Here is a 14182-nt window from a genome sequence, read left to right as displayed (position 1 = left end):
ACGTAGTAGTTTTCCCTAGTCTGAGTTACAAAGTTCATGAAGTTGACAAAACGGCTAATTTTATGGTGCGAGGAGTCATTTATTGCACTCGCGTGTCAAGATTTTTGAATTTTTCATAAAACAAAAAATAAATTTGAATTGAGAATAAAATTTCCCTTAAAATGATGCATAATTCATTATTGTGGGCAGGGTCGCCGACTTATAAAAAATATTGGGGGGGCCCATATCGGAGGTCTTGCCCCGGGAAGAGGTTAAAATCAAATTTTGTCGCAGCACCGAAACGCTACCATGATTCAGTTGCTTAACCTTCAGTAAAACCTCTTTACATCGTAATGGAGGGGACCAAAATTTGGGCAATTTGATGTATGGAGGTTCACTATAGAGAGGTTTTAGTGGAAGGCACCATTTTTTCATATCCTTGGGAAATGAAAGGTGCTACTGTCTTTTTAATCATTAAATAACTATATTTAAACATATATGCATGCATAAGTGAACATATATTTACAGTTATACATTAGGAAAAGGATTACACAAAGGTAAAGTAACTAGTTAAAGAGGCCTTTTTAGAAAATAAATTAGTTATTGGTTTTGCTTAAAATTTTTTTCAAACTCTTTTGAAATAATGTTTTCAATTACATGAGCACTTTTTAATGTCATTTTCACTATAAATAAATCACTAGCTGTTTTCGTTAATGCCTTTTGACCTAAGAAATTATTCAATTTACTAATAGTGTTCGGAGGAAAGTACAATAGTTTTATATTTCTCAACATAATTTCCTCATCCCTTTTATTTCACTGCCTGAGTGTTTTAATTGTGCAGCCTAGATAGACAGTTTCTTATGTTTTTCCTTGGTTGTTTAAAATAGATGTCAGGGTGAATGATGGCTTTCCAAAGGTCACTGCTACATCATCCTTCTGCCAGCCCTCGTTGATGGCTAGAGAAATAGCTAATTATGTGGTAATGTCAAGTAGTCGCCTTCTTTTATTTCTCGAATCCATCATCAGCCTATGATTAATTAAGTAATTTTTATATTTTATGGGCAATAATTGAAAATACTCCTGATAATATCTTTTAGAGAACTGATTTATCATTCTTATAACATGTGACTTGTTAAAAATTATAAAAATATAAATAAACATGTGACTACTGCAAAAAATAGACAAGAAATTGAGCACAATTTTGAAAATTTCATTGAATTCTCTCTCTCCAAAATATAATGCAAGTAGTGTTCCGAAGAAAAAATCTGTCAGGGGCACACAAAAATGCTAGGTCTGCGAAAGGACGTGATTTCCCGGCGAGAATGCTGGGCAAACTACTTTAGAATGCGGCGGCGACTGTAAGAAATTTCCTTGCCCTACCGCATATCAGCTAATTAGCTGTCTCCTTCACCTAGCATTGTCGCGCATGGATTGATGTTCGTCAGTATTGCTAGAAATTGACATCCCGGACTCCCGATGGAAGAGTCAGATTTTGCGGCATAAATACGCAGGCAAGACATATGTCGCTAAGCGCAATAAATTATAAACTACGATCGTTCACGAAAGCATCGAAAAAATTACCAAGGCGGTAGTAAGAAAGTGCTACACCGGGAAATGTGGGAATGAAATAATTTCAAAATTGTATTTGATTTATTTCAAGTCGCAGTATATTCATGAAATATTTTCATTTTAGAAGCAGAAGTAGCAATGCGGTCGAGTAATTCTGTCTCCATGGATGGGAGTGAAGTTGGTTGAAATATTTCCGCCAGCAAGTGATTATAAGCTGCGCTGGTCGCCTCTTTTATTAACTGAACATTGTATGTAGGCACTTACAAGAAAATAAAGCCATAAGTAAATGAAAGCGATTGCTATCGCAGGATTTTGACCATGATTTGAGAGAAAACAATGTCTTCTGTCATCATAATCATTAACTGCCACTTAATATGATTAGGAGAGTTGGATGCCTTTTTCTTATTTACTGTTAGGTATGCTCTCATACGGCACAAAATGGCCCAAACTAATGGTTAACGTGAAAATTATTAAAGGTGTTTAAGAAAAAAATAAGCGTGAAACATTTATCGCTGATAATGTCATTCCATGTTCGTTATCGCGGCTGCATTGATGGTCTCTAGTTGTCTCGGTACGAAATGCGGAGGTAGTTAGGCCGTCTCGGGGTGTCTCGTTGCTATCATATATAGAGGTTTTACGATATAAAGAGGTTCACTATAGAGAGGTTTGCCTATAAATTTACATGTAAAACTGACGGGACCAGAGGGTTGGTATGATGTATAGAGGTTTTCGATGTAGAGAGGTTCACTACATAGAGGTTTTACTGTAATTATTTGTTTCGACACACATTGCTGAATTCATTTTAAAAGGTAACAATCGTCAAGCATGGGAAATAAAAATTACCAATATATTTTTGTGACTTCACAAAGTATAATATAACTTACTTATTTTCTTGAATTATTGAGGGGGCTCCGCCCCCCCAAACGAATCATTGAGGGGGCTCGGGCACCCTCAGGCCCCATGGAGTCGGCGCCACTGATTGTGGGATGCAGTAATTTCCAGATATAAATTTGCAAAGTACAGCGGCACATCATTTTGATGCCGACATTAAGTTCTGATTCATCGAAAAACCCAATTCCAAACACTGATAATAATAAATAAAACTTACATTTTCACCTCGCAAATTTCCAACCGCCTGCAATCCTTGCTGCCTTACATGCTCTAAAAGGGCATCAACCAGTGTTGGGAGTCCCCGCTGAATTGGTCGCAAGAGAGGGTACATGTTCCTAAGATCTTTTCTCCTCTCCCCCTTGACCATAGCTGCACATTCTCCATGTAAAAAGGGCAGGTGATCAGCCACCATCTTTTGCTCACACTGAGCACGAACTTTAACAAATGAACTGAAAAAAAAAGCAAAAATAAGTAGCTATGCTGCCCTTTGAGGTTTGTTCAATTTAATTTTTAAATACTTAACCACAATCTATCAAGTTTTAAATCAATTTAAGCAATTGATACTGATACTATTGATAAAATACAGATATATTTGCAAATTTAAATGTGTACTAATAACTTACTGAACAAGTGTGATATGAGAAAGAAAAAGGAAGTGAGAGAAAAAGGAATTTTAAAGTGAATTATTAATATAGTCAGTCAAGCAAATAATATTTATTGCAATAATACATCAGCATGCCAAACAGAGCCTCCTATAGTTAGGAAGTGATTAAGAAAAGGTTATTGTGAATTAGCAAAATATTTTGGAACTGCCAATTATTTTCTACATGGATTTCTATGATTTTGATTGCTTCATGTCTTATTTTTAAGGAGTTACACATGTAATATTCAAAAAGACAAAACCAAAAGAGTATTTTTGATTAACTGGTTGTGCTACCCCTTTCCATGGATAACCTGTGCTCTGCTGCATTTTAAAACCACAGGTATCCGAAAAATTTAACTCCACCATTAAGGAAAATTATATCACCAACACATCAGGAGTTTTTTAACTCCAACTTATTTCACCATGCTTACTCTTATACGTAGAGGACATATGTACAGTAAACTAGAGCATGTCAAGGTAAATCACTTGCATGACTTATGGACAAAAAATCACCTTGAATGAAGAAACTTTTGACTCCTACGAGCTTCTTCCTCTAGCCTGCGTACAACACATTCCATGTACTGAGAGACATCACACTCCTGCAATAAACGACTGGCTTCCCTCTCATAGTATTCACCGCTAGCTTTCAGAAATCGTTCTTCAAAAATGCGTTCATATAACTGTACAAAAAATTGATACAATAACATTAAAATAAATATTCACACCAAAGTGATGACAACTTTAAATTGTAAAATAAAACATTGCATCAAAAGGAAAGCTGTCAAACCAATGGGTGTCAACATTGAAAAAATTGAAATTGAACAACTAAATGAGTGAATAAAAGCCAAAACAAACCATAAAAAACAGACAGAGTACGTACACTGTATATATTAAAGATCTCATGAGGAATTCTCATTACCAAACAATCTAATTATACAACCCTGGGTTTTAAGTGTGAAATATTAATGCCAAAATAACTTTTAGACTCATAATTATTTTCTTCAAATATGTTTATGATTTGCTTACAATAAAAATTTCTTTATAAAAATTCCTTTTATAAATTAATGAATTCAATAACATACTCCAAACACTATGCATTACATTACAAGTATTAATTCTAATTTTTATTTAACAATTTATGATTCAGAATCATAATGTTTAAAAGGAAGCAGGAACTTACCTCCAGATTACCCTTTTTCTTGTATTCTTCAACACTTACAAATGACTGAATTACACCTCGAATAGTGTCTGTAACATGTAAAGGAGCATCACCCACACGATCTTGTTGAATACCATCCAATAAAAGACTACCTAAGTTGTCCCACAATGGCTCTATCATGTTACGCTTCCATATTTCCAGCCCTGTAATGCATCAAGTTACAGTTAGAGCAAAATTTAACAAAATTCCTCATCGATTAAAATTGTATGTCTATTAGTGATTCAAAAATTAATTTTTAATGAGTTAAGACTGCAATCATGACATCCTCAATTGGCTGACTTGAATAAATACTTAAACCAAGTATGAATGAAAAAGAAACATGGTTTGCATTTTTTAATTGTGTGCTACATTTTCATCTAATAGATTGTAACCAGGATGTTTAGTACATCAAATCCAGAGTTGATGGGTTATAAAATAGACTGTGGAGTGTGTGAAAAAAGAAATATATGTAATCAGGAACTGAAAGCAAGAAGAGGCTATGGTTATGTGTGGAGTCACTTGAGGAGACCAAAATTACTGTGAGCTCTCAAATTTTGTCCAGAGGAGAATCTGTTTCACCCTTTTTCATTCCACAATCTTCCCTCAAAGCACAAAAGTTGATGCCAGAATTAATTGCCAACTGAATCCAAAAATTGAAAAGGCTGGATCTCTAATTGGTATCTCTAAGGGCCCAGAAGAGCCAAGAACAAACATTAAATGGAATATGAATATAGACTACATGTGACGATGTCACTTCATTTTCATCCACAGAGAAAGAATGCGCAATTATTAAATGAAGATATGTTGGGAGATAAACTACCATGACTCTTTCATGGTTGTCAACACAGAAATATAGAAGGCTTGTTTTAATTTACATTAGATAATTGAAGCTAATGCTTCTGTGCTACCATTGAAAAAAGAGCCCTGTCTTTTGGTTTTGTGGAAGATTTATATGTGATGGTATGTAACTTCTTTCATCCTGTGTAATATGAAATCATTTTTAATTAATGAAAAGTTAATTTTCTGCTGTTAGAATGACGAATTTTCAACTTTGAATTTGTAAAACTCTGTCAGCTACTATACTTTGTTAAAAAGAAAGTTAAATCCAAAACCAATGAAAATCTATCAGTAGAATAGAGCCATTTTAGGATATCTTCAATTGGATGCAAGCTAAATTTGCTCATGATTAATAAAATAAATTAATCCAAAGATACCTTTGCTTATTTCACTAACTTTATCTGGTAAGCCAAATAAAATACATAGCATGCACAAAGTTACCAGATTATTTAATTAGCCATTTCAGTATTTGAATGTTAAAATAATAACGCTAAAAGATAGGATGATCAATACTGGATTTTAAAAGTTTATATAATTATGGCCACCTGATGCAGAGCCTGTTCACAAAGTGCTGCTGGCCTGGATGGAAATCGTCTGTCCAGTATTTTTATAACATCACATTTCAATTTTGTTCCTAGATCAGTTTAGGGATTAAAGAAATGATATCCAAGGCCAGTGTACTCTCTATCCAACCCACCCACCCATGATGACCCGTACCTTTCATAGTAATCCCAAGCCCATAGGTATTAAAAATAGCCGTGAATCCCGCCCGCACAGTTTCATGTCAGAGAGCCTTTCATATTTTTTATAATGGCTCAAGAAGAGGTGATGCTGGATCAATTAGTAAGGTTGTAATGTGAGGGATCACTCAACAGCAAATCTCCTAGCCCTTTACCTGAGGAACTGTGGACTTGTGTATTATAGAGATCGGGTCAGGAGTTTGCGAACAATTTATAATACTTTGTTCTCAGTTAAAGAGTCCCTAGGCTCCAGGTAAGGATTTTAGCAATTAAAAAAATTAGAGAGCTGAAAATTAAGGCAGTTGTAACGAAATTATCAGGGCAAGCCATGGCTGGTTTAATAAATTAAATAAAAAGGGACAATGTGCAATACTGTGCACACTGGCCCTTTTTTAAAGGCAACATGAGATAGCTGGTCATATAAATAACATTTAAGAGCATCTTAGGTACCTATGTACTTTAGTTTCCCATTTCTGATAATAACACCTGACACTTATTGTAATAAATCTGATCTAATGGTACTAAGCCATTCCTGAGTGAAAAGGGACTCCTCTAACTTTCACATGGCTCAGTAAATATCTTCACATCATTCATCAAGGTTTCCATGGAGTGCCTACAATTTTATCAATAAACCATTGATAACTTTGAATAATTACAAAATTATCAATTGTATCCCACAGTGGTTCAAGAATCAAATTAAAAATCTCCAGGGAAAAGGAAATAAAGGGACAAAAATTAAAACTAATACATTTAGGAATAAAATTTTCACTCCAACAGTGGATTAGTAAGCTCAACTTCACAATGCTCCACAAAGTGGACTTGTAATGTTAACACCTTTTTCTGTAAAACCCAACCCCAAGTTCAGTCTGAAAAAATGGCTTGGTGGTGTAGCTAGCTAACACACCTGAACGGCAATTGGGAGATCCGTGTTCGATTCCTGGTTAATTCAAAAATTTTTGAAGATGAACTTCATCTTTGGTGTATCGAAATTAAAGGTTGATAAAAATAAATGGAATATGCACTAAATGTACCAAAAAAATTAAGAAGACATTAGATTTCAATTTTCAAATACAGCAGCTATCAAAGATAAATTCTTGGCATATTGATGCACATAAAATGCACTCTTATGCATTAAACTACAACTTTAGTCCAATGGTTCAGTTGCCTGGAAAAACTCTTGATTTTACAAAATAAGAAGTTTTGATATTAAAAAGGAAAAATATCGGTCCTCACCAAAAGCCCATGTAAATATTCTACTTTGAAAATGGGAAGTTTTGCAGATACGAAACTTTGTGGAATTTCGAATCTCTACCTTGGTCCCCAGGAACAAGTAACATTTGTTTTTACTAACAAGGGCAAGAAACTCAGCATCAAAACTATTAAAGTAGACTCTTGTTAATACAAACAATGTTATTACGAAGTTCTTGTTGTTACAAAGCAAATCATTGGTCCCGACGAAAAGGGCCATCAAATCTTTAGTAAAAGAAACGTTATTACAAAATTACGAACCTCAGTCCCGGACCCGGCAGTTACAAAATGAACTTTATTACGAAGTTCCGCCAATAAGCAACAGTATTTAGGTGGACATACACTACACTAAGTTTTAACAACTGCACCACATTTCAGTTCTCCTCGTGTACTCTGCCCAAGAGCGTCACTTATGGTTCTTTCTTTAGAATACAGCAACATCGTACAATAAGCTTCATTTCTGAGGAACCATGGTTACCCACTCATAACCACTTGTAAATTCGATTTACAGTTAGTCCTCTTCCTACGCACATTTGATATACGAGCTTTCAGTGATACGAGCATTCAAATATTTAAAATTTTGAATTTGGCGCCTTTCCATTCGGCCGATGCTATGCGGTGTGGCATAGAGGAACTTGCACTTTGGGCACAATCTGAACTAAGTATCATTGAATACGGTGTAAAAGTTTGGGACTGTTCAGTGTTTCGCATGTGCTTCCTTACCGCGGAGATTGCACGCCCAGGTACATCAGTTCACTACAATCGTGAGTCAGCGCACAGCTGTGATGCAGTGTTGCATTCTACAGGATAAGCGTGCACCTCGATGCCTGGCATACAGTGGAAACGAGACTCCAGGGCGGGCTCGCAAGGTTACACTCCTGGGGCAGGGACTGTAAGCGCGAGTTTTTCTCCTCTGCACCCAGAAGGGGAAGGACGGGAAGGAACAAGGAAGGAGGCGCCGCTGCGATAGGAGCCCGATGACGCCTCCTGGGAGGGGTTAGGGAAGGAAGGGAAGGTACGAGAAATCCCGCACCATCTCAAAGGGGGGCGGGTCCTACTATTAGCGAAACCAAGCATAAGCAATTAATGAGCCTTGCATACAGTTAGGCCAGCAAATTCTCCAATGGCAGCACAAAAGGAGGGGCGGAGAACCTTGTGCCAGCACGGTTTGCAGCCAATCGCTGTCCCCCACATGCACCTCACACCTTCGCCTAGTCATACAGCGTTATCATATGCATATGGAGTACCGAAATAAGCCTGAACCACCAAAACAAGGGATTCTTCCTTCGGGTTCTTCAGGCTCGTCGTCCTTTTCAGCTCCTTTCTTCATAGAACCCTTTTGTTAACAAGTGACCTAGGTGGTTTGCTTTCCTACCAGGCAACCTTGCACCCTACCCCAAACTAGACCCTTCTAACTGTCCTCGGACAACTTTCCGCGGCCGGACTATAGGTTTATGAACTCACGAACAAGGTCTTGGAACACATCTAGTTCGCATATCGAGTACTTACTATAATCGAGAGGAACTCAACCCTTGCTTTCATCATGCTGCATTCTTCTATCAAGAAACTGAAACGAATTTTCTTGTTTTTATAGATGTTTTGCACGTAATTTAGTTGCATATATTATATATTTTTTTTGAAAAATTCCTACAAGAAACGTTTATATGAACTTCGTTATTACGAACATCTGGTTATTCGGTCCTCTTATTTTGTAATAATGAGAGTCTACTGTACTAATGACACTTTTAAGTTGTTTTTTTTTAACTGTATCATGCAATTAATGGAAAGACTGGAAGTTGGAAATTACACATAATGGCTGACTAACAGGCGGAATGGGATCGCACTCATAAAATTCTCATACCTGTAATTGCGCCCTGACTACTTTGACACCTTTTATTACATGGTCACAAAAGGCACAATTTTCAAGCATTATAGATAGCAACATTAAGCAGCAAAGGTATGTATTTGCCCTTCTGGGAAAAGTGATGCCCAATTACTATAGGTCCGTGAAAATGGTTTTATTTTTTGCTAAAATTCGTTTTAAGACTGTGTGATTTCAGTATTATAGAAAATCTTGGCGGTGTTATTATGTTACAATCTCGATATCCTAACAGCTGAGCTTCTCGGCAGTTGATGCAGCCTTTTTTTCGAAAACAGGACATCAGATTACGATTTTCGAGTTATGCTACAAGTCTCAGTTGTCAGAGTTGCCAACGAAGCGATGTCTTCTCAGGATATTTTGTTTCTCCCAACTAGCAATCTGAATTCATCCCCTCATCTAGAGCTATGCTACTTATTGTTAGAAATGAGTACGGGTAAGTTGCCTTTTCTATAGGACAAAAAATTTCATTGCGCAGTCATATGGTCATGCTTCACCCTCTGCAGTATGCTCTGCTTACGCCGTACGCAATAGCATCAGTTCCGAACGACACCTCGTACGAATGGTTCCATACTTTCCAGGGTGGGTTGAATTCAAAGCAGCAAGTGTTTTCCCTGTGGGTTCAATAAAGTCCGGTTTCATTTTTATTAGTTTTATTTTTATTCGTCTTCGGACCATGGCTCTTCCGAAGAAACAAGTGAGAATTTTAAAAGGTGGACTGAAAATAATTGAAGATGAAGAAAAGAATCCTGTCTAGTAGCGAGTGAGTATTGCAACGCCTCGGGTTATCCACTAGCATATAACGACAGGGGTAGGGGCAGAGCGAGATACCTGGTGAAAACAAGAAGTGGGATGAAGCCAAGGATCAGGTGGGCATGCCGCTAACAATTAAGGCAACATTGTTCACGCTTTATACACTGCCTCAATTATATTAAAAATTTAATTGTTAAAAAGGAACATTCAAATAATAAGCTATTTTTGGCCATTTGGTCCATCTCACAACCAATCACTGCATCAGCGAAAGCAGTTGTATTAGGCATAACATGCACATTGCTCTCATAAATATGTGCACTTGAAATAGTATTTGATGGATAAGAATTTTTACATCAGAAAGAAATCAATAACAGCAGTGCAAATACCGAGGGGAGTGCTAAATTTATTTTAGCAAGATGGCGTGTTCCTTTAGGATATTTGAAAGAGAGATTAGTCGAATCAACAATATGACCTAAGTGTTTCGATAAAGTAATAATATTCCAGTAATCAACTAAAATCTTGTTTGAATCCCTTAATGAATACCATAATTACTAGCAAAAATCCAGTGTTTCCTGGTACATAGGCAACCTAGCCAAACTTTCCTGCATTGATCGTTTTTTTCATCCACCCCCCTGAAAAACGATAAATCGAGGTTCCTAAGGAACCCAATTTACATTTTGGCCAAAATATTTCTTGAGGTGAGCTCCCTGTTGATACCCCTCACCCAGGTGCCGAGGGGGGGTAGGTAGCTGGTAGAGTCAACAAAATCGCTTAGTACTTATTACAGCTGTTGCTAATCGGACAAGAAAGGCAGTGAAAGAAGCGCGAATAACGAAACACAATCCGAAACAAAGAAACTTGAACTCGGGATGTGTCCAAATGATTTTTTTTTGCAATGAAGCTAAGTGGAGCGCGTATCCGTAAATAAAGCACCCCCTCTCCTCTTATCCTTTCTGTTCCTTTCCCCCCTTCCCCCAACAGCTAGCACTTCCGTTCCCAGACAGCGGCCGTGTTTTAGTCTACAGACTTGTTACATTTGGCCCACACTTAAGGTTGTTCTGCAACAAGTTACCCAATAACGCTGTCTACTGTGTTGTGGTGAGTCACCGGAATTACTGCTCGGCATTGACGCGTGTAGGACGTGTGAGCTATGTCGCTATCAGAAAGACGCCTTTCTGCCGGCCGCCGTTCACGCCATGATGCTGTGAAATCCAGAGAGTCGTCTCGTCTGAAAGAGGATTCAATGTAGCACTGTGCGCATTTAATGCCAACGACGGCGCTGCACCACAGTGCGCTGAGCCGGATTGAGATGGGTGCCATGATGATCACGGCAGCCTTCGATGGCGTCATGCCATCTACGGATCGATTCGACTCGTTTGAAGACATCCATAGGGACCTTTAGTATTTGCTTCAGAAAATCTAATTGTTCACGAGAGAAAGTGCATCATTCTAGATATTTCCAAGAATTTTAAGATTGACAAATGTGAATCGAAGTCGGAGGCTGTAATTAATTTAACGGCAAATTCTGGTGGAGACATCACTACAGTGCGCGATATTATGCGAATGCGATGTGTGCGAGGCAAAACAAGCCCATTGATCTTCGAATATTAATGAGGTAGAGCAAACAAACAATAGAAGCGTTAAATGATGAAGGCTTAGGCTTTAATATAATATGACACATTGCATGTGATATTTTCGCTAATTCATGTAAAATTCGTGGAAAACTCAAAATTTTGTTTTATTGACAAATTTTGCGATATTTCGCGATATCGCGTCTTGCGAATTTCACGGACCTCTACCAATTACATAGATTGGTTGTAAAGGGATACAGGAGAAAACAAAATGAAGAATAGAAACAAACATTAGAATAATTTTCCTGGTATCTTAAGTGAGATATTTTAAGGTCATTTGTGGGGAGACAAAATTTGTGAATAAATATTGGCTTCCAAACGATCCTTTGCTTAAAAATTATTCTTTCGTGACAACAACCTAATCATCCCTTTATTAGACAGCAGGTGTGCGAGCGCTTATGGCCCTGGGATGGCGCTTGGATGCATTTTCACTTTGACGTCAATTCTGGACTTCAAAAAATTTCGTCTCAGGGTTGTTATCTATTTTACAAGCAAACTAATTTCAAACTACACCCCTCTAAAATAAGGCCCACAAACAAGCCATTCAAAAGATTAAAAGATTTTATTTTCAGTTTTAAAAATTTTGTACAATATCATTCAATAAAATTATTAGACCAAAGAAAAAATGATACAATCGGTTTATAATTAAGGTTATTTTGTAACTGAAATGTGCACCTAATTTCTGACCCTCAACTGCTCCTAGAATTTCTTCAAAATATTCCTTGAGAACCTGGGTAGTTTAGTGGCCCCTGGATTGAACTAGAAAGCCACTGATGCTGACAAGGAAAGCAATATGCACTTTCCTATTGAAAGTGATACATGAAATACACAGTGTGAAATGAATTTGTTTGCTTACCCCCAGAGAAAGCTTTAAATATTTCTTTAAAAAAATATACTCACCCAGCTCTCCAATCTCCATTTGTTCTTGTGAGTCTGGTGTTGAGTTACCATAAATTATTTCTGCTTCAGAAAGTTTTTGCTTCTTAATATGCTGCTGATTCAAATACCTAAAACATAAGGAAAATGATTTAAAATTAGAAAAAAAGCCTCACCCATTAAAGTAATTGGTTTCATCAACTACGGAAATGAGACTGCAAAAAAATGACCGTTAAAACACCTTTAGTTCAATTACACAACAAATACAGCCTTTTAAAAACCAGTTACTAAAACTCCAGCATACTTTCCAAAGAGACCTAACATACACATAAGAAGGAATTCTTCTTGGGCTCAACACCAGATAAAGCATTATTTGGAAGAAAACAAGATACTTGGTAAAATTATTTTTCGAAAATATATTTTAAAAGACTAACCAAGATTTTTAATGATACCGGTCTACCATTTCAAATAATTTAATAACTCAAAGTAAAGTAAAACAATGCAGTAAGTAAAACAATGATTATGATGCAATTCTACCAATCAAAAGTTAATATTATCGCCAAGGATGTTACTTACAAGTAAAGTCGATGAAGATAATTTATACCCTGGCTATATTCCATCCAAGCACTGTGATAAGCCCATAATAGGTTGCTTTCCCCTTGAGACTGAACATCCACCAATAGACCCCGCACATGACTATCCAAAAACGCTTTCGTCTCTTGATACAATCGATCAGCTAAAGGTTCTGGAAATGCCACACACAAGGAGTACACATCACTGTAAAAGATAAGTAGATTATATCATTAGAATCGTGCAAAAATTACATTTTATGACAAATCAATGACAGAGAAAATGACTAGGGCCAAATCAACAACCTATAGAGGAAGAAATAACATCAAATTACGAATAATGAAGAAGTATTTTGCAGACAAAAATCGAGACAATAAATAAGTAGCATGCAGACAATATGTTTTCTACACTGATTGCTACATAAAACTGATCAAATAGGTCAACAACCATGCACATAAAGAGGCACATGCAAAATTTCACCTATATCGAGACATTACCTAAAACGGTCATTCCAAACCGCTCTGGGAACATTTCCTAATGTGATGACACCTTTTACAGTCTCTTGAAGGACACTCCAAGTCTCAGTGAAGTTTACTCTCTTCGGTTTCAAAGACATGGTGAACTACTACAAAGAAAAATATCACGATAGCACGCTTGTCACCAATGTGACTCGTCGTATTTTTTAAATACTACCGATAAATGCATAAAACACCGTCACAAGAAATCTTACTGATATGACAACTTCCCGTCAGAAAATTGCATATTTAAGTCCAGCATATTGGCAACCAAATCTCTCAAAAGAGCACATTAGAGGAAGTTTTCCCGAAGAAATTGTATATTATACGACTGCCAACAAAAGCATAGGATTCATTACGCAAATCCGTAAGTTTTCAGCTGTTTCATTGTGAACAATCCAAAAGTTAGGCACAAAATAAATACGAAGAAGACACACCAAGAAACTCAGAGATAGGGAGGAAATTAAACTGGTAAAATTCACAGACATACCATAAAAGTCTTAATGAATATATTCATCTAAAATCTTCGTACCCCCAAATTCTATAATAATTTAGTCGCCCATTCCTATTACGGTGATCCACTACGGACTATTCCGCAAGTATTCGTACGGATCTGCCATCTACAACGTTGAGATTCAAGCAAAGTGAAATGCACGAAACGCCAAGAGCGCAACTCTACTAGGTCTTATACGTCTTATAGAATCTTTGTCTTATAGGTTCCCTCAGCAGCGGCGAAACCGGCCTGACCATCGGCAAGGAGAATATCATTAGCAATGTGAAGAAGACGTAATCAACTTAAAAGTTGTAAAGCCTATCACCAATGTACGCACAGGAATCCATCTTGGGGAGGATT

The 14182-nt window shown here is 37.0% G+C and overlaps 1 protein-coding gene across 3 annotated transcripts in view; it reads right to left on the bottom strand.

The window, feature by feature from the left end:
- LOC124157317 (cullin-2) overlaps positions 1 to 13951 on the bottom strand; it is a 37991-nt gene extending 24040 nt beyond the window's left edge. Inside the window, exons 1-8 of one of the 3 annotated variants that reach the window (XM_046531942.1) lie at positions 13820 to 13951; positions 13545 to 13660; positions 13312 to 13439; positions 12821 to 13021; positions 12269 to 12375; positions 4263 to 4444; positions 3596 to 3762; positions 2657 to 2888 (exon numbers count right to left, since the gene is read on the bottom strand). In XM_046531942.1, the coding sequence (XP_046387898.1) occupies positions 2657 to 2888; positions 3596 to 3762; positions 4263 to 4444; positions 12269 to 12375; positions 12821 to 13021; positions 13312 to 13430 (1008 nt within the window). In that variant the 5' untranslated portion in view covers positions 13431 to 13439; positions 13545 to 13660; positions 13820 to 13951. The remainder of the gene's footprint in view (positions 1 to 2656; positions 2889 to 3595; positions 3763 to 4262; positions 4445 to 12268; positions 12376 to 12820; positions 13022 to 13311; positions 13440 to 13544; positions 13661 to 13819) is intronic. The other 2 variants (XM_046531941.1, XM_046531943.1) reach the window with 2 other exon arrangements.
- Between the last annotated feature and the right edge of the window lie 231 nt (positions 13952 to 14182).

This window comes from Ischnura elegans, chromosome 4 (assembly GCF_921293095.1).
Source record: "Ischnura elegans chromosome 4, ioIscEleg1.1, whole genome shotgun sequence".
NCBI classification, from domain to species: Eukaryota; Metazoa; Arthropoda; class Insecta; order Odonata; family Coenagrionidae; genus Ischnura; species Ischnura elegans.
This window is presented reverse-complemented; position numbering and strand designations above follow the sequence as displayed.